This window comes from Glandiceps talaboti, chromosome 10 (genome assembly GCF_964340395.1).
Source record: "Glandiceps talaboti chromosome 10, keGlaTala1.1, whole genome shotgun sequence".
NCBI lineage: Eukaryota > Metazoa > Hemichordata > Enteropneusta > Spengelidae > Glandiceps > Glandiceps talaboti.
The window spans coordinates 5,925,719-5,948,364 of record NC_135558.1 but is presented as its reverse complement, the minus strand read 5'-3'; the positions used below and the strand labels follow the sequence as shown (position 1 = coordinate 5,948,364).

Below are 22,646 nucleotides of genomic sequence, written 5' to 3'. Positions count from 1 at the left end.
TACGCGAAGTACACGGCGAAACTTCACTGAATGGACCAGCACTGGCAGCAGACGACTAGTTCTGGGCACGGACAAAATCCGGTCATAGATGAGAAGGAATTACTCAAAGGTGCGTCACACGCACATCCATGTCAATGAAGAATATATATAAACTGGAAGTTTGGCTATGAAAGTGTCATAAATCGGAAAAAAATGAGAAAATTTGTCAGTGAAAACTTTGAGCCCAGTCGACGGTAAGCGGATTCAAAGTTCTGCACTGCATGCTGTCCCTCTGTACTGTGTGTAAATGTATACTTTTATGTAAATGAGCCTTATCAATATGCTAATGAGCTAAAGCGTTTCCTGTGTTTACTTAATTCGACACTATCGGTGCGATCTCGATATCTCTTTACAGTGTTTATCGGCATTTTGGTGTTTCATCTGACATAATAGTCATTCATGGTTGGCGATCATCGTAAATTCCACCATGGAAGTATAACCCTCCACGATATGTCAGAATTGCAACCCATGCAGGCATTCCAGTTCTTCTCTGGAATCTGGTACCGAAAAAAAGTTGGGCAAATAAACTACTCTTATCACCCACATTTGTCGGTCTTGCTTAGTTCTAGCCTAAGCTATGTGTAAGGATTTGCCGCACAGTGCCGCCGGTTTGATAACACAAGCGGGGTTGTACATGTGTAGTACTTCTGCAAATACATACATTACACTGACTACATAATCTTGTTGTTTACAATGATCTTTGTGGTAATTTATATAGCAAGAAATCTGAACGACTGTCGTATATATACTCAATCACAGAGAAGACTTTGTATATAGGCCTATGATTTAATAATATAGGCTACCAAATGGGAAATGCGTTCTGTCATGTGGTACAAGAAGATTACAATAAATGCGGGGGAACTACTATGATACTATGATTGGGTACAAGGCTACGATTTAGACAGGTCTCGCGTCTCTCTAATACCCAAGATATGTTTTATTTTAATAGTATTAGCGATAAGGGTATCAGGCAAAACTTCCACAGTGGGGTACATAACCATATACCCTTCAGGGTGTATGACATAACTTACTCTAGTACATGGTTGTATGGACTATACGCAATAAATCCCACGTGTAATCAAGAGAACGACCACGAATCTTTTGACAAAGCAAGGCACTGTGCAGTTTTATCACCAGTATTTGTCTGGTAAACAGACATACAGCCTGTTTGTTTGTCTGTTGCTTCCGACTAGGTCTTTTTCCACAGGCACTCGTTTCCCGAGATATATTATATCAGAACATTTATATCAGGAACACAATAAAATATCGATAATATCAATAATATTGACGTGTTAATAGCCAACTGTATATGAACATCTCGCGGTGGATGAACTTGCGCGATCATAGAAACAAGTGTAATTTTACCCCTTTCATATACAGTTGGCTAAATATGTCGATATTATCGACATTTTATAGTATTCTGATATAAATGTTCTGATACATATCTCGGAAAACAAGTAATGGCTGTATCTTTTTCACTGCGAAGTCAAACACTCATACGTGGTCACAATTGATTCTCAGAATTCAATTGCATACACAGAAAAAAATATTACATGTAAACTCAGACCACATTATAGTGGTCTAAGATGTATATGGGGCACCTGACTTCCGCTCCCTTCGATCTTGCAAGACAGAAGTTGTCACGATACGCGCGATTAGAAAGTTGAATTGAGGTCAAAAATTCGTGACACTATCGTTTTTTAAAGTGGATACCATTGCAAAGACATTTACAGAGATATCAAAGTTATTTTGAGAATGAAAAGTGGCGTGGGACGATATTCCGATAATATTTCTGATATTTGTTTATATGGTTGTTACAATAGCGCACGTGGTTGCTATAGTTACGGGTGACGGGTTAGATAGATGGGGTATGTACACATGTACTAGAGCTGCCAGGGGGTATATCGTTTCGTAAACAATCACAACTTTCACCAACTGAACAAGTTGATGGGTAGAGTGTTTATGTGTACTATCCCAGTCCCTCTATCACCGTTCTTGAAACGCAACAAATTCCTTTGTCCGTATCCGCATTCGTGTAGAAAGACTGTGATGCTATCAAAGGCGTGTGCGATAGTTTTTCCCAAGATAAGCCGAGATATCAGTTTACACTTGAAACTAGCGCAAAACAATATTTGTGTTCACAAAACACGCAGAGCTTCCCTGAAATGTCGCTTACAAGTACCTAAGATATACTAAGGTTTTAAATTTCACTGGTAAACAAGTTCAACAACCCCATTCCAGTTCTTCAAAGAAAGTCTTGGCATTTGCTCCCACTAGTAGACATTTCTCCTGCTTTACAGAAGCATCCTTGCTCCGCCAAGACATTTCTAGGTTTTTTCCATTTGTTGTTTTTTTTCCTACAAGGACAGGATTGGCAACCAAGTAATTCACATAAAAGCACTATTGAAGTTTTTACCTATGTAAGCTTACTATTAAATAACACAGACAAGACAAGGGAGACACAGTACTAGTAAATAAATGTTGTTTTCATCCTCCCAGTGTCAGGTCAACGCCCTGGAAGGGAAAAGGGGAGCACATTAGAAGATGTGTATTCATGGAGTTATTGTATTGTAAACAATGGTCTTTCCCACACATTTCCTTTCTTTTATCATTTCTCCTTATCTTTCAGCTTGTAAATGAAGATTTATTTATTCATTGTCTGTCGTCTTCGGCTTACGAGCTTGTCCCACAGTGATAAGTAGCCGATAAATGGTATACTGTAGGCAATGTAAAGGTCAAAGCCTGTCCTAGTCTAAACATGACAAGATAAACATGAACATTGTGTAGTTATTTCCTGTTGCACAGGTACGTCGATGAGCTATTGCCGAGTTACCTAATTGGAATCATAGGATTGTTTTATCACAGGCACTTGTTTCCCGAGATATGTATCAGAATGTTTCTATCGGAACACAATAAAATGTCGATAATATCGATAATATTGACGTGTTTAGCCAACTCTATATGAAAGGGGTAAAATTACACTTGTTTCAAGTTCACTCACCGCGAGATAAAGACGTTTATAAGCATCGTCGCAAACCACGGCCTGTTTTACGGCAACGTTCTTAACGAGCCTCCCACTGGCCCACTATTTCGAAATGTAGTGGTAGAAATAATAACTCTGGTTTGCGAGAATGGTTATAAGGTAATGCTCAGTTCCTCTATGATAGAGGGACTGTGATTTGTCTTATGAGGACGCTACTTATAATGTTACTGTTTACATCATTCTAACAGTTGGGAGTTAATAGGCCTAACTTTTGTATATCAACAACTTTTGGTTCATGCTGTCTCATTGAGCTGGACGGGTGAAGACAGATTTGAAGCCAATGATAACATTTGGACGTCGACTAGATAATAACTGTTAAGAATGTCCATATTTGCATAATGAAACTATTATTGATAATTTCGAAGTCATCGTCACAAGCTTCAGACCTGTTATTCAACGCACGCACTACAAGAAGATTCGTTTTAATTTATATATAAAATCAAAGTACTGTATGTATGTATGTATGTATGTATGTATGTATGTATGTATGTATGTATGTATGTATGTATGTATGTATGTGTGTGTGTGTGTGTGTGTGTGTGTGTGTATGTATGTATGTATGTATGTATGTATGTATGTATGTATGTATGTATGTATGTATGTATGTATGTATGTATGTATGTATGTATGTATGTATGTATGTATGTATACAGTACTTCGATTCGATGCCATTTTAACCAGGTCTATATGCTCTGCTATGGAATTTAAAAATTGACCTTCCCACCACTTACAGCCAACACCACCGTCACATAAGGACTAAATCACAGAACAAGAAAATATAAGACACCTTGACTGAGGTCAATTCCAAGACATGACGTCATCATATTGTGACGTCACATATACCATGGCCACATCTCCAATGTCACTTTCTATTTCTATTTATGTATAATTGGTGTCAATTTCACTTCCGGCTATCTTCTAAATATTGACGGAGGAAGTGCCCTGGCCAGTCACAATAAGCCTATGCACAGACTGTCATCTTTTCAAAAGGACCTCACGTGGAGAGCGTAATATTAGCAAGTCTAGTACTTGTTGGCAGCCAATAGCAATGTGATACCAGTTGCACTTGTTGCATGTACATTGTACAGAAGACTTGACAACAGACGCAAACAGGAAGTAAACATACATTTATAATATCTATATTGTGTACATTTTAGTCTAGTAACTAAACTCTGAGAGAGAGATCGTAGAAAACGAGCACACGTACAGCTATCAGCTATCAGCTAGCCCTCGGATGTTCTTCCGATAAAATACGACACACAGCCGAACAAGGCTATCGAGGATGGCAAGCCCTCACATGCGAACTTCGTTCGTTTATAGTTATATCATCGAAAGAAAGCCCGAACGTCTAGCAGCAAGACTAACGTACTACTTACTTACTTACTTACTTACTTACTTACTTACTAGACAGTAGTATGTACATTTATATCAGAATCTGAGCAGCCAACATTGCCCTACTACAAAAAAAACCCAACAAATTCCATATCTTTCTATAAAACAGGATTGCATGAATTTTAGTATTTGTAGAAAATAAATTACAAGGCAAGTCAGAGGTATATTACGAAAGCCGTAGAGGGACTTCTGACAGAATAGAAGTCAGAAGTCGGAAGTCAGAAGTCAGAAGTCCCTCTACGGCTTTCGTAGTATATAGGCCCATTCGTTTTGTTTCGTATTCGATGAATTTACATTTAAAATCCCATTTATTAGAACGAAAGTATCACCAATACTTCCATGCTATCTAACAAACGCATCGTCGTAAACCACAGCCTCTTTTACGGCACCGTCAAGATATTTCACAGTATTGCGGAAAGACATTTCAGTACTAATTTGTTTAACTTTCTTGGAGAAGCGGAAATATGTAAGAATAAGTATTGTTTCTAAAACAAAAATTTCTAACAAGGTTGTTATATATGTGATTTCTTTTCACGACAACCCGTGTGGTGCACAATAAGGCAGCCATGCGTAAAATATAAGTGATCGCTCTTCCTGCTTTCCCTGAACAACGGTTGTCACAAATCACAGCTGACACGTGTTTTTCCCCGTACTACTGCAAGTCGACCGTGACTGACATGGCCCGACACGACATGCCTAAAGTTCTGCAACTGTATAGACGTAGTACATGGGGTGTGTATAGAGTTATCTTCTTCACGGTTCTTCATATAATGTAGCATAACATTAAACTGAGTCCGTCTTGTTTTCTTTTATTAAATATTTCAACAGCCAATCCAATGTTTAATACAGTCTGAACATACGAAAGGTATTTACTATAAACAACCTGTATGGGAAATACATCTTCCAACTGTGACAGATCGCGTCCAATTAACCTCGCCTTCAATTCGATAACACACTTTCGTATATTGATTCTGAATATATTTTATATACTCAAGCCATATAGCCACAGAAACGACATTTTCGATACTTTATAGACACGCGGTTTTTCAATGAACTATTGATCTCGTCCCTAATAGCCAGGAAACAATCCAGTGACTGTTTTATAGTCCTTTAGTGTTCGAGTGGCTCGAACGGAAACGCTTCTTGAGTAGCCAGAAATACTATACTTCAGAAAGAAGGAAAATGGCTCAATATTGGCCTAGACCTGTGTGAGCACTCTGTCGTAATGGAAAACACGGAGATGTTAACATTCAAGCATTGCCTACTTCAGTGATGTGTGAAGTGTCAGTCTCTGTCTTTTTACAATAAAAATATTCATAAAATGGAAAAAGACGAAGATATACAGAAAAAGTAGACAAGTAATTGCAACAGGCGATTTTCCACAATCTTGCATGGACTAGTATTTTTTTTGTATGTACCTAATATAGGTCGACAACACTCATCCCATTTTCGAACTTTTCACGTTATATAAAGTCGATATCGAGTTATTTGGTCAACATTGTCCGGTATTATTATGGTCAGATATCAGGTATCAAGAACTATATGTATAGGCCTGCATGTGATGAATGGGACATTGTTGGGGGATTTATGTGGGAACACATCGACTCCTGGACTGACAAGACATAAACTTTTATCACTGTGTGAATCATGTAAATATTTGTAGGTTTACAGCCTGTAAAATGACTGACATGTATCCGTCGACATATCCCGAAACTTTTTATTTTGATAATTGCCCCTGTGAGTCGTTATGTAACTGTTTCTTTTTCTGTTTGTTGGCAGAATATCGCAAAACGTTGTGAATGGATTATGGTGAAACTTTGTGCATATATTGACGATGAGCGAAGGACCAATTTACTAGATTTTGGTACTGCTTCGGATTTCCGTAACAACAATAAGCTCCCGAACTCCAACACTTGAGGGCGCCCTTCTTGGGATAACGCCCCCCCCCCCCCCCCCCCCCGAACTGGTAATATCACTTGTAGCAGATGGACATTCCACCAACTGCACTCTTGTTCAAGAAGTATAGTTCTACTGTTATATGTGATTGTGTGGCAGGAACAGATGTACAATTAAACAGAATATGATTGTCATAACTTTATAGCACTGATTATGGTCCAGTCCTTAAACCACAAGAATAGAATAGAATATAATTTTTTATTGCATCCAGAAAACTACATTTCTTCATTGGATTTTCTGCAATAAGTATTTGGTGCTAAAGGAAGATAGTAAATATATAAACTACAGTAATAATAGTTAACAAAGAAAACCCCCAACAAAATAAAGTTTATATGAAAGTGTAAACTTTTGGTTAGATAAATGTAATGTACACATGAAACTTATTGAGTATGGTATGCTAGAATACTAGTAGTCATGGAAAAGCGGTGATTACAGACTTTGGTGTTGACAAAGTGAATGTCAAGTTAAAGTGTAATACATACAGGAAGGCTATCAATTATGTTAATGAAGGCCCATATTCTACTCTGCTGTATTAAACCACAACTTCTTCTGTCATTGCCATTTTATTACCTTTTCCAACATAATGGATGTTTCACATTGTCATAACTGTTTTATAGTTTTATAGTATTCCCCAACCTGATTGGTAAGGTCTTATTACCCAGACTCCTCTGAATTCTATCTCTAGCACAGGTGGATGTTAGGAGTCTGGGTAGTCTATCTGCTAGACCTCGGATGTTCTTCCGATACAATACGACACACGACCGAACATTGCTATCGAGGATGGAACATCCAAGGTCTAGCAAATGTCATCAGGATATAAATAACTGCCAATCAGAGAACCGTATTAGCGACAAGCACAGAGGACAATAGCTAATTTTTCATGCATATTCATCTTAAGGAGGGGCTTGTAAAAATAACCACCAATGCCGTTAACTGAAATATGTGAATGACAACGTCTACACACTCATAAAACACAATTACCACAAACCGATAAGACATAGTAATGATGTAAATATGTTTGTCAACACCTGCATGCAGAGATTGAATATATTAAAGTATATACATGCATGCATGGCCCAACCCACTAATCTCAATGGAATGTCTGGTCTGAAAATGACATTTGCTCGACTGTACGGGCAAGCCCTCACTGCGAACTTTGTTCGCTTATAGTATCGAAAGAAAGCTCGAACGTCTAGCAGCAAGACTAGAGTCTGGGTAACCAAGACTAGATTGGCATAACGCAATACAGGTTTTACATGGTACATGAATAGCTTTATAGTTGCATATATGTACAGAATGTGTATGTCACAGCTTGAACCTGCAGTCCAGTGGCAAGTCTTAGTTACCCAGACACTCAGACTTCTGCCACATAAAGCAGAGTCAGTTATTGTTCCAAAATGGTGTGTGGAGAGACTTACCCACAATATTACCTTTGTATTAAAATTACACAGGAGCAACTCATTTCCAAGAGCATTTTGGTAAATCTAACAGACGATTTTCATGAAGTTTATATAATAAGTTGTTAATATAGACATGGTTCGTGAAAATGAAAATTTGGAATTATTTTTGTCCAATCATCAATTATCACAGATCTGGGCAGTGGCTATGTTTCTCCTCACACAAATGATTTCTGCAATGCTCAGCCATGAAGTGAGCCATCAGTGGTGAGGTTGGGTAACAGAGACTATTCACTGACATCATTTCAGATATTGTAACCGCAACAAACTCAAGTAGAATCTTTATTTCCATGTTGAAATAACAAGTGTAGGAAATAACACACAAACACACAAAGATAAGATAAATTTGACAAACACGAGATTTATTTATAAGGAATATCAAGAATATGTCATCTAATGTTCAAAAAGCGACAAATGACCGAGAAAATTCTACATTGCTGTGTCCATCGCAGGCAGTAAACATACAAAGGTCCTTCTTTCTTTTTCCACCATTGCAAATAAACATACATAAAAAGTGGAATACCTGGAGCATGATTTCATCTATATCAAAACAGACAATGATAATAAAAAGTCTATATAGGGAGGAATGGGGGAAAATTGTTGAATATCTACCCTCTAAAATAAAAAGAATAAAAATGTACCACAAATTTGTAGAAAAATTGATGTGAAAACACAACCACTTAATGATAAACCATGTTAACCAGGGTAGGGATGGAATTGATATGTTAGCGCTATGGAGAATTTGTTCACACATGAAAAAGTTTGTGGCCACTTTCAGTACAACTCAATGACTGATAGAGGGCGCTGTATACATCAGAAGAGTGTGCAGTCTGTCAACCTCCTACCAGCAGGGTTAGAGTTTTTATCTTGTGTTTATTTAATCGTGATTCAGCATGGAGTACTTGTACCTTCAGTTGACCAGAACTAATTTTTTCTTTTGAGTTTCCAAGTCAAACTTGCACATTTATTTGAACTTTCACCTTTCTGATGTGTACACTTATAAAACACTTCCTGAATTGGAAGGGAGGTTGGAATTGGACTTCGCAACTTTGTGCTTTTCAGTGTTCTCTGGTCTGTGTAGGTACACTGTGACACGATTCCCTCAACCATTGGTCAGCTCCGTCCACAGACAGAGACAGAGAAGCCAGTGAGGGCAGCGCAACATGACATACCTTACAGTCTAAGTGTTCCCATGATGTGAAATGATTACATAGGAGTTTCTCAGGCAGTATGTAATGAACAACTTGGCAAAATGTAAAACAATGCAAGTGACTGTTAACAATAAAAGAAACTGAAATCTTGTTGAAATACGAGATGAAATGGTTCACAAGTCAAAAAGACACAAACAACAGATGTAATAGTGTATAACAAATAATGCTAACTCTTAAAGTCAACACTGGTTTCTAAAACTTCTACACTATTTAGAATATGACCAAAATACCCCCTTGGATTCCTGTTATATCAGTGTAAACCTGAGAAATCTACACTAAAGACCCTTGTTAGACTTTGAAGGTCTTACATTGTGCCAATTTGAAATAAAGTAACTTTTTTTTATTGTCAAACTCAAAATTTGTCATCTGATGGTTGGTCTGTAGAGTAACAATTGAAACTAGTGTTTGGTAGTACAAAGTTAACTGGTTTATGTTTCTGAAGTTACAAAATGCTCATGAATTTTGAAAGGCGAGGAGGGGGGGGGGGGAAATTAATTTGATAAAGGTACGTTTGGGTAGTTCAGTAACATATTACACAGGCACAGTAAGCGATGACAAATCTGAATACACATTCTAGTTATTTACACCCATACAAACTAACAGACTGACATTCAACTTGTAACCTGAATTTCTGAATTGGCACAAATAAACATAAAAATAAAACCCACATGTTTCCATTAAATTGTTGAATAAAAGCCAGGAATGGTATTAAAAGTGTTTTATTTCATAGTATTTGTTTGTTCTTTACAATGTGACAATATCCTGATCAACTATGTATACACTATTAAGAAGATTTACTGCCTAGAGAATCAAATACTTTTTTTTTTCAAATGATAGGCTCAAGTCTAGCTCTTTTGTGTATCTACAATGCTGGAACATTCTAGCAACGATAGGGTATATTTTTTTTAGTGAACTTTGTACAGTTTTGGTATAATTAGTTAGCCAGCACAGCATAGGCAATATTTTGATTCTAAATTCCATAGAATACAAAATCTGTATTCTTTAATGAATAAGATCTCAGCAAGTGTTCTCCCTGGATGTTATGTAGCAGGTGTGTAGTGATATGCAGACTGTAGGGTGAGTATGATGATAAAGTATTTATCTGTCCTTCCCCCAAAGTATTGATATTTCTGACAGAGGAGAGCACGATGTGGTCTTTGTGATCCATGTTATAGTGGGCAATTTGAATAAAGAAACTTTCTGTTACAAAGTGTTGTAATAATCACAATCCTGCAAATTATGATTTGACTCTAGTATATCTCAAATAATGTTTGCTTAAATAGTAACAACATAATAATATCAATATTTTTTGTACAACTATTTAAGCATCAACATTTTTAGTAACAGCGCTGTGGTCTTAACCAAGTCATCAAACCCCAGTGTTAAAATGTGGATCACAATTTATTATGAACATATTTTTTCTCCAAGCAAGCCAAATTATAACCTTGCATTTCCAGCAATGACTGGAATGTATTTCTTAGCAGCAAGCCTTGCGATGAAGCAATTTGGAATCTTCCCATCCCTAATTTCACAATGGTCTAGGCCATCCTCACATATATAAACACAGGGAATGTTCCAAAGATGGCCAAAGTACAGGTGAGACGAACAGAGAGGGAGTTGAGGGGGTAGGTTGGGAGGAGTTGTGAATGATACCCAGTGCATAGATGAAGTAAACAAAAATTCTACAAAAAGATACATAAAAGGTTGATGTAGGTTGGAAAGATGAAACATGCTTGAACTCGGTGGTGACATTTCAAATTAGGTCTCATCCTCTTCTCCTTCATCATCTTCCTCTCCTTCACCCTAGATACAAAAGATGCAGAGGTAGTGTTGTTATTGATGTTATCTAGAGTGACGTAGATTTGTCTTCCATCTATTCATTCAACTTACACACTTCACACAAATGGCATCATATCAATTAATTTATTTACAAACATTTCTTTCTTAGGAAACCAACACTTGCTGCGACTGTGACAATAGCTTCGAAATAAGTTACATGCTGCACTCTATCATTTATATGTGAAAGTTGATTCCAGATCAAACTCAGTTACACAACTGTATTTTTAGATTGATAGATGGACAAGTTTTAAAGTACAACTTGCAAAACCTGTTTGTTTGTGTGTGTATGTTTTTCTTTAAACTTCGAGTACATCTAGTGATTTACTTGTCTTTGACACTCACCTCTTCAAGGTCATCATCATTTTCTCCATCTAAGTAATCTTCCTCATCCTCTCCACTGTCTCCCTCCTCATATTCTTCATCAATGTCTTCTAAATCCTGCCCCCCCTCATCACTGTCGCCCTCCCCCTCTACCTCTACTTCTGGGACCTGTAAATGCATTTCATAAGACATGATAATTATATTACAGGTATGCATAATGTACAGTAACTGATACTCACACCTCCAAACATCAGCCAACTGATTACAACTCATAACATCAAACTAAAACGTTTCCCCACTTGCTACAATTGTTTATAGCATCCATATCAAGTGTAAAAGTATACTGTTACATATGTTTTGATTATCAGCTCAGTATGTGGTGTCTCTCAATGTAATCAATCTCTGTAAACAATGCAAGTTAGTCATAAATGACTAAGAGCAAACATAAATGTCATATGATGACATCATTTTGCTGGTAGTGGGTAGGCAAGTTCTGATTACTGGTATTAGCTACTAAAACATTACAGTAGTGGGTAGGCAAGTTCTGATTACTGGTATTAGCTACTAAAACATTACAGTAGTGGGTAGACTAGTTCTGAGTACTGGTATTAGCTACTAAAACATTACAGTAGTGGGTAGGCTAGTTCTGATTACTGGTATTTGCTACTAAAACATTACAGTAGTGGGTAGGCAAGTTCTGATTACTGGTCTTAGCTACTAAAACATTACAGTAGTAGGTAGGCAAGTTCTGAGTACTGGTATTAGCTACTAAAACATTACAGTAGTAGGTAGGCAAGTTCTGAGTACTGGTATTAGCTACTAAAACATTACAGTAGTGGGTAGGCAAGTTCTGAGTACTGGTCTTAGCTACTAAAACATTACAGTAGTGGGTAGGCAAGTTCTGATTACTGGTATTAGCTACTAAAACATTACAGTAGTGGGTAGGCAAGTTCTGATTACTGGTAGTCACAACTAAAACATTACAGTAGTGGGTAGGCAAGTTCTGATTACTGGTAGTCGCTACTAAAACATTACAGTAGTAGGTAGGCAAGTTCTGAGTACTGGTATTAGCTACTAAAACATTACAGTAGTGGGTAGGCAAGTTCTGATTACTGGTCTTAGCTACTAAAACATTACAGTAGTAGGTAGGCAAGTTCTGAGTACTGGTCTTAGCTACTAAAACATTACAGTAGTAGGTAGGCAAGTTCTGATTACTGGTATTAGCTACTAAAACATTACAGTAGTGGGTAGGCAAGTTCTGATTACTGGTAGTCACTACTAAAACATCACAGTAGTGGGTAGGAAAGTTCTGATTACTGGTAGTCACAACTAAAACATCACAGTAGTGGGTAGGAAAGTTCTGAGTACTGGTATTAGCTACTAAAACATTACAGTAGTGGGTAGGCAAGTTCTGATTACTGGTATTAGCTACTAAAACATTACAGTAGTAGGTAGGCAAGTTCTGAGTACTGGTATTAGCTACTAAAACATTACAGTAGTAGGTAGGCAAGTTCTGATTCCTGGTATTAGCTACTAAAACATTACAGTAGTGGGTAGGCAAGTTCTGATTACTGGTATTAGCTACTAAAACATTACAGTAGTAGGTAGGCAAGTTCTGAGTACTGGTCTTAGCTACTAAAACATTACAGTAGTAGGTAGGCAAGTTCTGATTACTGGTATTAGCTACTAAAACGTTACAGTAGTGGGTAGGCAAGTTCTGATTACTGGTATTAGCTACTAAAACATTACAGTAGTAGGTAGGCAAGTTCTGAGTACTGGTCTTAGCTACTAAAACATTACAGTAGTAGGTAGGCAAGTTCTGATTACTGGTATTAGCTACTAAAACATTACAGTAGTGGGTAGGCAAGTTCTGAGTACTGGTATTAGCTACTAAAACATTACAGTAGTAGGTAGGCAAGTTCTGAGTACTGGTATTAGCTACTAAAACATTACAGTAGTGGGTAGGCAAGTTCTGAGTACTGGTCTTAGCTACTAAAACATTACAGTAGTAGGTAGGCAAGTTCTGAGTACTGGTATTAGCTACTAAAACATTACAGTAGTAGGTAGGCAAGTTCTGAGTACTGGTATTAGCTACTAAAACATTACAGTAGTAGGTAGGCAAGTTCTGAGTACTGGTATTAGCTACTAAAACATTACAGTAGTGGGTAGGCAAGTTCTGAGTACTGGTATTAGCTACTAAAACATTACAGTAGTGGGTAGGCAAGTTCTGATTACTGGTATTAGCTACTAAAACATCACAGTAGTGGGTAGGCAAGTTCTGATTACTGGTATTAGCTACTAAAACATTACAGTAGTAGGTAGGCAAGTTCTGATTACTGGTATTAGCTACTAAAACATCACAGTAGTGGGTAGGCAAGTTCTGATTACTGGTATTAGCTACTAAAACATTACAGTAGTGGGTAGGCAAGTTCTGAGTACTGGTATTAGCTACTAAAACATTACAGTAGTAGGTAGGCAAGTTCTGAGTACTGGTATTAGCTACTAAAACATCACAGTAGTGGGTAGGCAAGTTCTGATTACTGGTATTAGCTACTAGCAGCTGGGGTTCACTGATTGGATGAACAATTTTTTGTGCTGATTGAGGGACTCTGACCAGATGTATTTTAGTTGGCATCTCCAGACTATCATTACACCAAAATACTCAACTATTCTGGCCACAAAACAACGTTTGAACAGCGCCCCTAGTGGCCAAACTATGAAATCTTTTACCTCTCTGATTATTGGCATACAGCATATTGTTTGTACTTTTTAGTTTCAACACTTATAAAAAGGCCACAGAAGAATGTTAAGTTGATAACATACCAAAAAATACTGTAGTGGATTAGGCCAGATGTCATCTTTAATAACCTCCCCAAGTTCATCAGCCCCGGCATCGACATGATCTGTAAACCAACAAAAGAAACTTTCTGGTTCCTCCAATTGCCTCTTCTTTTCTTTATTCTGTTGTGGTGCTGTATTTCTTTTTGTCAAATCCTGCATAATGAGACAAACAAACATGAAATATTAGACGAAGGAATGGCAAATATGGTATCACCTTGATTTCAAATAGTTTGGACATGATCCTGAGTATTGCATGACTACAACAGTGAATTCTAACCCAAAACGTTATACTCTCTTTCATGGGAACACAATATGCAGTAGTCAAGTACTATTCACCATGTAGAGGAGTGTTGGGAGGGGGGTGGAAGGTGAGCGTTTGAAAGGAAGGGACAGAATGCTGCTATCATGGAATCAAGCAAGTGCAAAAATGAATACATTAATCACTTGTTGTGAACGATGCATGATGGGGTTACTTTCTGTCAAGTGGTTCACATCAGACCAAAGGTCTTTAGAGAATAATGGAACAGATGGAACTTGTAGATCTAGAGCTAAATGGCAGCAGTGTGGCATAGATGGAAATTGCATCAATTCAACTATCACGGAGTCCATATTTCTAAAACCACAATAAATTCTTACCTTTCCCGTTTTCCACCTAATTGGTGTTGACTTGGATGACGGGTCCCCTGTGTCATTTAAATGAAACTCCTTCGATATGACTTCATTTTCAAAGTATGGATTGGCCTCAAAATACTGAAAACAAAATACAGAATTAGGAGTTACAATGCAAAATCTGTGGTTAAAAATTAATGTGTAAAATACGACAGTTGGTAAGTTGCACCACAGCCATTTCACTGTTTCATTCACAGCAGTTAAGTAGAATAGTCCCAATAGAGGACACTCTTTAGCTGATAGGATTCCCATCAATGCATATAGCAACAATCTAACATGGGTTGTGGTGGATTCTACATGTTGTAAACTAGATGCCTGGGTTGTGGTGGATTCTATGTTGTAAATTAGATGCCTTGTCGTGGTGGATTAGTATAATAGAGCTGCACAATATCGCACCAACTTGCTCATACACACACACACACACAGACTCAAAAAAATAAAAATAAAAATATATTCTGACTTACAAACTTAATTTTGTATCCTGATTTTATGTCTTCAAATTCCTCCACTTCTACTTTGGTCATGAAATGAAGTGCCTCCTCATCTTCTTCATCTAGAAGTGCCGAAACCTGAGGATGATTAATAAACTGAACAGCCGTTGTCAAGGAAGCCATCTGATCAAAAATACACACACAGTGAAAGACTCGCAAACTGACAGGGTACTTGATTCAAGTATTTTTATTTGACAGTAAATTTGTAGTCACATTAAGATTTTGATGAAGTTGATCATAGAATGAAAAACAGTCATGACATCTGCTTGGGCAAGACAATTATGTGAAGGACAACACTATATTAACTGGAGAAATTTCTGGATATTTTTCATCATTCGCATATCGTCTTTTTCAAACTTGATGAACAATTTACAAACAGCAGGACTTCTCTATTCAGTTTTGCTTATTCAGTATATACAGACACAAAGAGCTCAATGAATATTCATGACTCCTAAGTACATATTCTCTTCAGTGTAAATCACCTCACAAATATTTTGAAAATGTTTAATTCTTTGAATGGTGCTCCCTTTAGTGTTCAACTTTGCCACAAAAGACAAGCCACCCCCCCCCCCCCCCCCTCCCGCCACCCATGGGATCTACAGATTTAAACACCACAATTATAAGTCATAGTACATACATGGTACAGTGTAACTCAAGGTTCATTTGAAACACCTCAGTATCTTGTGATATAAAATAGTTGGCACTTCCCTATCCCATCCTACACCAATAGTCGTCACTTCCCTATTCCTTCCTACACCAATAGTTAGCACTTCCCTATCCCTTCCTACACCAATAGTTAGCACTTCCCTATCCTACACCAATAGTTGGCACTTCCCTATCCCATCCTACACCAATAGTTGGCCCCTTCCCTATCCCTTCCACACCAATAGTCGTCACTTCCCTATTCCTTCCTACACCAATAGTTAGCACTTCCCTATTCCTTCCTACACCAATAGTTAGCACTTCCCTATTTCTTCCTACACCAATAGTTAGCACTTCCCTATCCCTTCCACACCAATAGTTAGCACTTCCCTATCCTATCCTACACCAATAGTTAGCACTTCCCTATCCTATCCTACACCAATAGTTAGCACTTCCCTATTCCTTCCTACACCAATAGTTGCCCCTTCCCTATCCTATCCTACACCAATAGTTGGCACTTCCCTATCCTATCCTACACCAATAGTTGGCACTTCCCTATCCTATCCTACACCAATAGTTGGCACTTCCATATCCCATCCTACACCAATAGTTGGCACTTCCCTATTCCATCCTACACCAATAGTTGGCATTTCCATATCCCATCCTATACCAATAGTCGTCACTTCCCTATCCCTTCCCATATGTTTCACTCACAAGAAAACATAGCTTTATCATATGTAACAAAATGATTGCTTTATTAGAGAGCAAAGTGATGATGAACTCAGAAATTCTCATCAACTGTTGCCTAGGCAACCAAAAAGGATACAGCTGTGACCCAAAACTTTGGAATCTTCTTTATAATATCTGACCTCTTCTCAAAGTAAGGTTTCCTTAATTTATTATATTTCTGTTCAACTCGTAAAATTTCTTCACTGGCTTTCTCGTTGAGGGCATCTATTTGATTTTGCACTTCATCTATCTGTTCTATGGCTTCTTGTTGCTCCTTGTCGGCTGAAGACCAAAAAAAGAAGATTTTGTTACATCTATAACAAAAAAAAAATCTCAAAAACCAATACATATAACTTGTAATTTGGGGTTTCTCGTAAGATGATGTCATCAATTCTTAAAAAGATGTTTGTTTTACCGGATATTAAGATATTTCTGATCGTCAATAAGTTGCAGGACAATACCAATTTATCAGGTCAATACTTGAGGTGATGCAGTTTCTGGTATATAGTAATCTCAAAGCAATGGGATAACATCTTTTAACAAATTCATCTACTTTTAAAATCTAAAACAGTGGGAGACTAAGTGCAAAAAATTGATTTCTGTTGAAATCCGTGGTTGCTAAATCAGTCTTGGGAATCAAGTATACGCGTACAGAAGTATCAAACCAAATGTACTGGAATGTGTTCTGTAGACATTGTTTGGCTAGGGCGACCTGACCCTATTCAGGACAGCGTTACATGCATGCATGTTGCATGTGAAAAACAAAAGATGGCGACACATTCAAACAGAAAATGTATGCGCTTTGTGTACATTCAGCACTCATCACTAAAAAGATGATTCGCATAGTTAGATCACATCAAGGTGCAAAAATGCCTATAAAATGTCCATTGTTAACGCCAAAAAGTTATCTTTGACATGTGACCTGACCACATGTTTATCTTGCATTGCTCAATGTACATCAAACCGATCGTACCATTATGCCGACAAGTATTAATATTTCTAAATACTGTGGTCAGTTGTAAATGACCAACTCCATGAACTTTTTTTGCAGAGGTGAATCACAACTGATGTGCACTAAGTAATCATACACAAAAACTCAAGCTTTTGACAAGTCACCTCACTCACAGGTACCTGTCACACTGATGGCAGGTACAAGAAAAGACTATGGTGCTGGTACATGTATTTTTATTTCATTCAGCCATGGGTTTTCCTCGTACAGGTAATACAAATTTGAATGTCGCGGTCTCCTGGTTCTAGGTGCTTTATATTTATATAAATGATTCAAATTGATTTTTGCGATATGCCTTTTCTGTAAAGATCATGTTTGTGGTGTAGGTAATGGGTATTTGATAACCAACCCTGAAGGCAAAATTCAAACGTAATATTATCACTAATCACTCTAAAATGCAAGAAATGACATGACCGTGACGTTTGACCTCAGAGGTCAAGGTCAAAACAAACACCAGCATAATATATATTCAGCACAAGTTATAGAGCAGCCAAGCCTTTGTAATCATTTGTGGAGTATTTTGAAGGATGTAACAGGCACTCAACTAATGGTGCTTGTTGTTAAGCACATCATCTAAACCACAAGTACCATCCCCAATCTTAACATAATGGAAGCCATTCAGAAACACTCAGCCAGGTTAACAGCTTTACACAAGACCAGAAACAGATTGCAATCGATGCAATTATAAATCTATTGAAAACACTGAAATATTTTGTTACCAATCATGATACAACACTCTGCTCTTGTATACATTCAATATAAGAAAACCACTGTTATCGTTGAGATACTACTAAAAAGCTTGCATACTCTTGGGAAAATCCATTCAATACTATGAGTCTCTTAAGTTTGTAGCAGTGTTCTCGAGTCCCCTCTACAGAAAAAGCAAGGTGCTAACATCATCCTTGTCATGAAGGCCATCATGCTAGGCAGATTTCTGACACCCATCTGATCAACAGTATTCTATCATCCTTGAGCTTTAGTAATCTTTGAATGACAATATTATAAATTATAATACTTCCACATGAAAAGAAATGACTGGTCCCAATCTCCATGTGTGGTACACGTTAAAAATAAACATTACACTGTATGTTCATTCTTGAAGACATTCATATTGACCATTATGAAAATTACCATATTCCCAATATGCAAATGTATATGCAAATTAGCCATCATCCTGGGGAGGAACTCTGAGTAGGAATATACTCCACATTGCATTGTATACGGGTCCATTACAAAAGAGATTATCACCATAACTACTATAATTATGAGGGCACATACAAAGATTGTATGGGGAGTGCTGCTGTACAGGGTACATGTAAAGAGACTGACCCCGGCATACTCTTCTTTTCTAGTTAAGAATACCCTTTGTGTCCCTTCCCACACTGCTCCAAAAATTATTAACTGGAATGATAACACATTACTCTCTTGCCATGTAATGACCATACACCAGGATAGTGGCAAGACACACTTGGTACACTCCTTTCAACTGCTCTCTTCTGTGTATTTTTTTACACTTGGTATTTTCCTATGACCTTCTCTGTTCTGTGTATTTCTTTTTAATTTTGGAAAAAAGCTAACTCCATTTGTACACTATATTCAGTATTAAACAAATGTATACACAATAATTAACCTTGAGAATATGCTATGCATCTCATCCATAGTGCATCCATCGTTGGGAGCATAACACATGTAACTTGTAGTACTTCTAGTTATGACAAATGACTATCATTACCACAGTTAGTCATGAATATTAACCCTGTAGACTGTACATTACATATATTGTAATTATACAGTTACAAAAACCAAGTCACTAAGAGTTAATTAAACACCAGATTTTTGTTGAAACTTGAAACTGAGTTTTTTATTATAATGCATTGCATATATTTCATGATGTATGAATAGCTAAATGCTTATTGGCATAAGACACTGCAATCCCCCATGAGAATTGGTTGATCATATGTATGAATTGAAAGGTCTGGGTCAAAGGTCACACAAGCTACAACATCTAACCCCAAGAGTTTTGGTGTATACAAGAAAGTTAAATGTTGCAATGACAAATGAGATATTACATGACATGATAATAAAGAACACTCCTCGGAAACCACTTTGTCAAAAAACAAAAAAATGATTATTTTTATTCAAAAAAATTATGCTATAAATTATTGAAACAAGATTTGTTAACACTTCTTTCCACCACTTGGACCAGTTGGGACTCTTAGCCAACTTTGGAGACACCAATGATGAAAATATTTGTATATTTTGGTGTGCCAATAGATAAGTTGTGATTTCTAAAATGGGGACCAAAACATGATTTGTTACATTTATCTAATTTCTATACATCATTGGGGACTGGCCATTGATTAGCCTTGTTTTAGCTATTAGCCAGTCTCCAGTCACACAGTATACAGAACAAATCATGTGTCTTTTTCTTTTCTTTCTCATTTCTTGGGATCATGTATGAATATTATTTTTAAAGTCTGTAGGAGTACTCTTTCTTAGTGTGTGTGATGGATGAATAAATAAATAAATGACATCTTCTTAGATGTCAAGACAGAAAAAATCCTCAGATTATTCAAAACTTGTCAATCAGAAAGTGAAAAGTAAGTGTGGACACTTGGTTCTGGAAATGGTTGATTTGATAAATTGAGTGAAGTTGGTCTGAAGGCACTGGGTCTGGGGTGACATTCACATTACCTAACCCTGACTTTGTCCTTCAGAAATAAGTGATCATCACCTTGGCCGGGTTTACATTACCATTAACAAATCACTAGTTTTCAAATGTCAAAATTAAACAAAGGATGGTATTGAAGTAGCTGAAATCTACGTTCTATTGTCCCAAGCCTTTTGTGGGAATTCCCATGCAAATTAAAATAATTTCCTTTATGCAAATTAATTTTTTAATAGCATTGTAAATGTCACAGGAATATTAGTATATTGTATGAAATCTATGTTGCTTTTTTAAAAAGTTGAACGATAATTCATACGAAGTTTTCATAAATGATAAGTCTGAGTGGCCTCAAATGAGACAGCTAAACTCAAGTGTAGTAATTACACACATCCACTCAACTTTGACAGGTCATTATGAATGGGCATTTTGAGAATTGATTAATGACGTTTTACCACTTATAATAGCCAAAATGACTGCATCAGGAAAGACCACGCCATTGGGAATCTTACGAACAGTTTACCGAGCATGTAGTATGGAGCTCGTGTGAATAGGGCTTATTGGGTAAACAAAGAAAAAAAATGGCGGGTTTTATTCAAACAGTTTCACATACAATGGCTACCGGACACTTGCCAAGGATGAAAACGAAAGAAATGACACTTTATGAAAGTCTTGAAGACGTACACCAACTTACAGTCACTCCATTTTATATCATAAGTAATAATACATAAACACACCGGTAGCATACTAGGTCAGCATGTGTAATAATTGAACATTTCGGCGTCCTACGCTACGTGAAACGGCATTGGAGTACAATAGAATGAACCAGTTCCAACACCGACAACATCTACTTCCTGTACGCTCCTTGACACTCTACGAATCTTATCACTTCAAGAACCTACAAAAGAACCCGAGGTATGACAGAGACACCAATGGAATGACTTACCTGCAACTTCGTCGGCGTTTTCGCCGTTATTTTTCGGTTCCTCCTTACGAATTTTGGTCGGTGGACTGGACATGTTGGATTCACGAGGTGCTCGCAAACTCAATCTGAGCATGCGCCAAGGTAAAGTAAATCAAGTGCGCATGCCTAGTTCAATCAACGCGATTCCCCGCAATGTAGTATGGGTAACCAATATTTCCACTTCCGTGAAACTAATCCATTCATTGTCAATGTGGATATGATATGGCCTTCGACTGGCTATTACTCAATAACCTCAAGGAGCCTTGTAGATTAATAACGCTTACTGTGAAATGTGTCAGTTGTCTATAGACTAAAACATTCTCACCTTACTGACATACAATTTATGCTAAATGTTACATGAACTTGTTCAGGTCATGACCTATGTATAAATGCTAATAATATATCAAACTTGCCAACACACCATTTTCTTTTAAAAGATGGGAAATTGTTTGTATTTATTTGATATGACATGTTCACTTATGTTGTGGCTTTGTCTGAAAATGGACACACTAATATTTTACATTTGCAAGTCTGATGCAACCTTTCCAAGAAATTGGAGGCAAAGTCCATCACCACATGGACACAGTGGTGCACACGCTAAGTAATTTCACACTGTATACATATATATTTCAAAGGATGGGTGTACCTGTCTGCTCACTAAGTCGTATTTACACAGAATCAGGTTCAATATCTAAATACAACAAAATCAAGAATTGGGAAAAAGAGATTTTTATAACAGTACTGTGTGTACCTTAAAGACTGAACATGGGAATTAAATGACCCCCCCCTCCCCCCATTTTAAAAGTTATAACAATAGTATAAGATTACATGTAATATTTCAATTTTGGAAACTGTTACACCTTCATCTAGCTATAATGGGATTTTACATTCACAATATGTTGTATACCATAATAATTTACCCAAAAGTGCAAATATTGAAGTATACGTAACAAATATATATGATCAGGTAGCAAACAATTAAGTATGCATATTAGCAAAATGATCTGTTTTTGAACTCTGTATGTTTGGTTGATATGATTTACTACAGGCAAGTTTCTTATTTGTCTGTGGATTTACTCACTAGTATATTTTGGTGTTATAAAAAGTTTGATAATTTTTGCAAGTGCATGAGATTTGGACTATTTGATATACAAGGTTTTGCATTCGTAAGCTACCAAAATTTGTGAAGCTTTCCAAAATTTCTTGTTTTGATAGAAAAAATATCCTAAATAAACATCTATAGGAACTTGGGAAGTGTGTGTGTGTTGAACTCCCTATCATTGATGCCAGTTGTGCTTCAATGGGGATAATGTGAAGGTTTTAGTGTAGTCCCTATACAGTATTGTTACGATTTACACCTCCACTTTGGCATCCAGAC

The 22,646-nt window shown here is 37.1% G+C and overlaps 1 protein-coding gene across 1 annotated transcript; it reads right to left on the bottom strand.

Annotated features, from left to right (window-relative positions):
* Positions 1–8,233: 8,233 nt before the first annotated feature.
* On the bottom strand, positions 8,234–21,387 carry LOC144440927 (protein SET-like). Its single transcript, XM_078130393.1, has 7 exons — positions 21,251–21,387; positions 16,728–16,912; positions 15,233–15,355; positions 14,736–14,849; positions 14,082–14,252; positions 11,280–11,426; positions 8,234–10,901 (listed from the first exon to the last, which is right to left on the bottom strand). Exons 1-7 carry the CDS (start codon positions 21,360–21,362, stop codon positions 10,857–10,859), a joined length of 897 nt encoding a protein of 298 aa, XP_077986519.1. The 5' UTR covers positions 21,363–21,387; the 3' UTR covers positions 8,234–10,856.
* Positions 21,388–22,646: the final 1,259 nt, after the last annotated feature.

Bases quoted from the DNA above. Each gene is read 5' to 3' on its own strand.
- LOC144440927 (XM_078130393.1), bottom strand. From the start codon at position 21,362: ATGCTCAGATTGAGTTTGCGAGCACCTCGTGAATCCAACATGTCCAGT. The intron at 14,253-14,735 runs GTAAGAATTTAT...CTCATTATGCAG, and splicing joins TTAGGTGGAAAACGGGAAAG to GATTTGACAAAAAGAAATAC. The intron at 11,427-14,081 runs GTATGTTATCAA...ATGCATTTACAG, and splicing joins ATCCACTACAGTATTTTTTG to GTCCCAGAAGTAGAGGTAGA.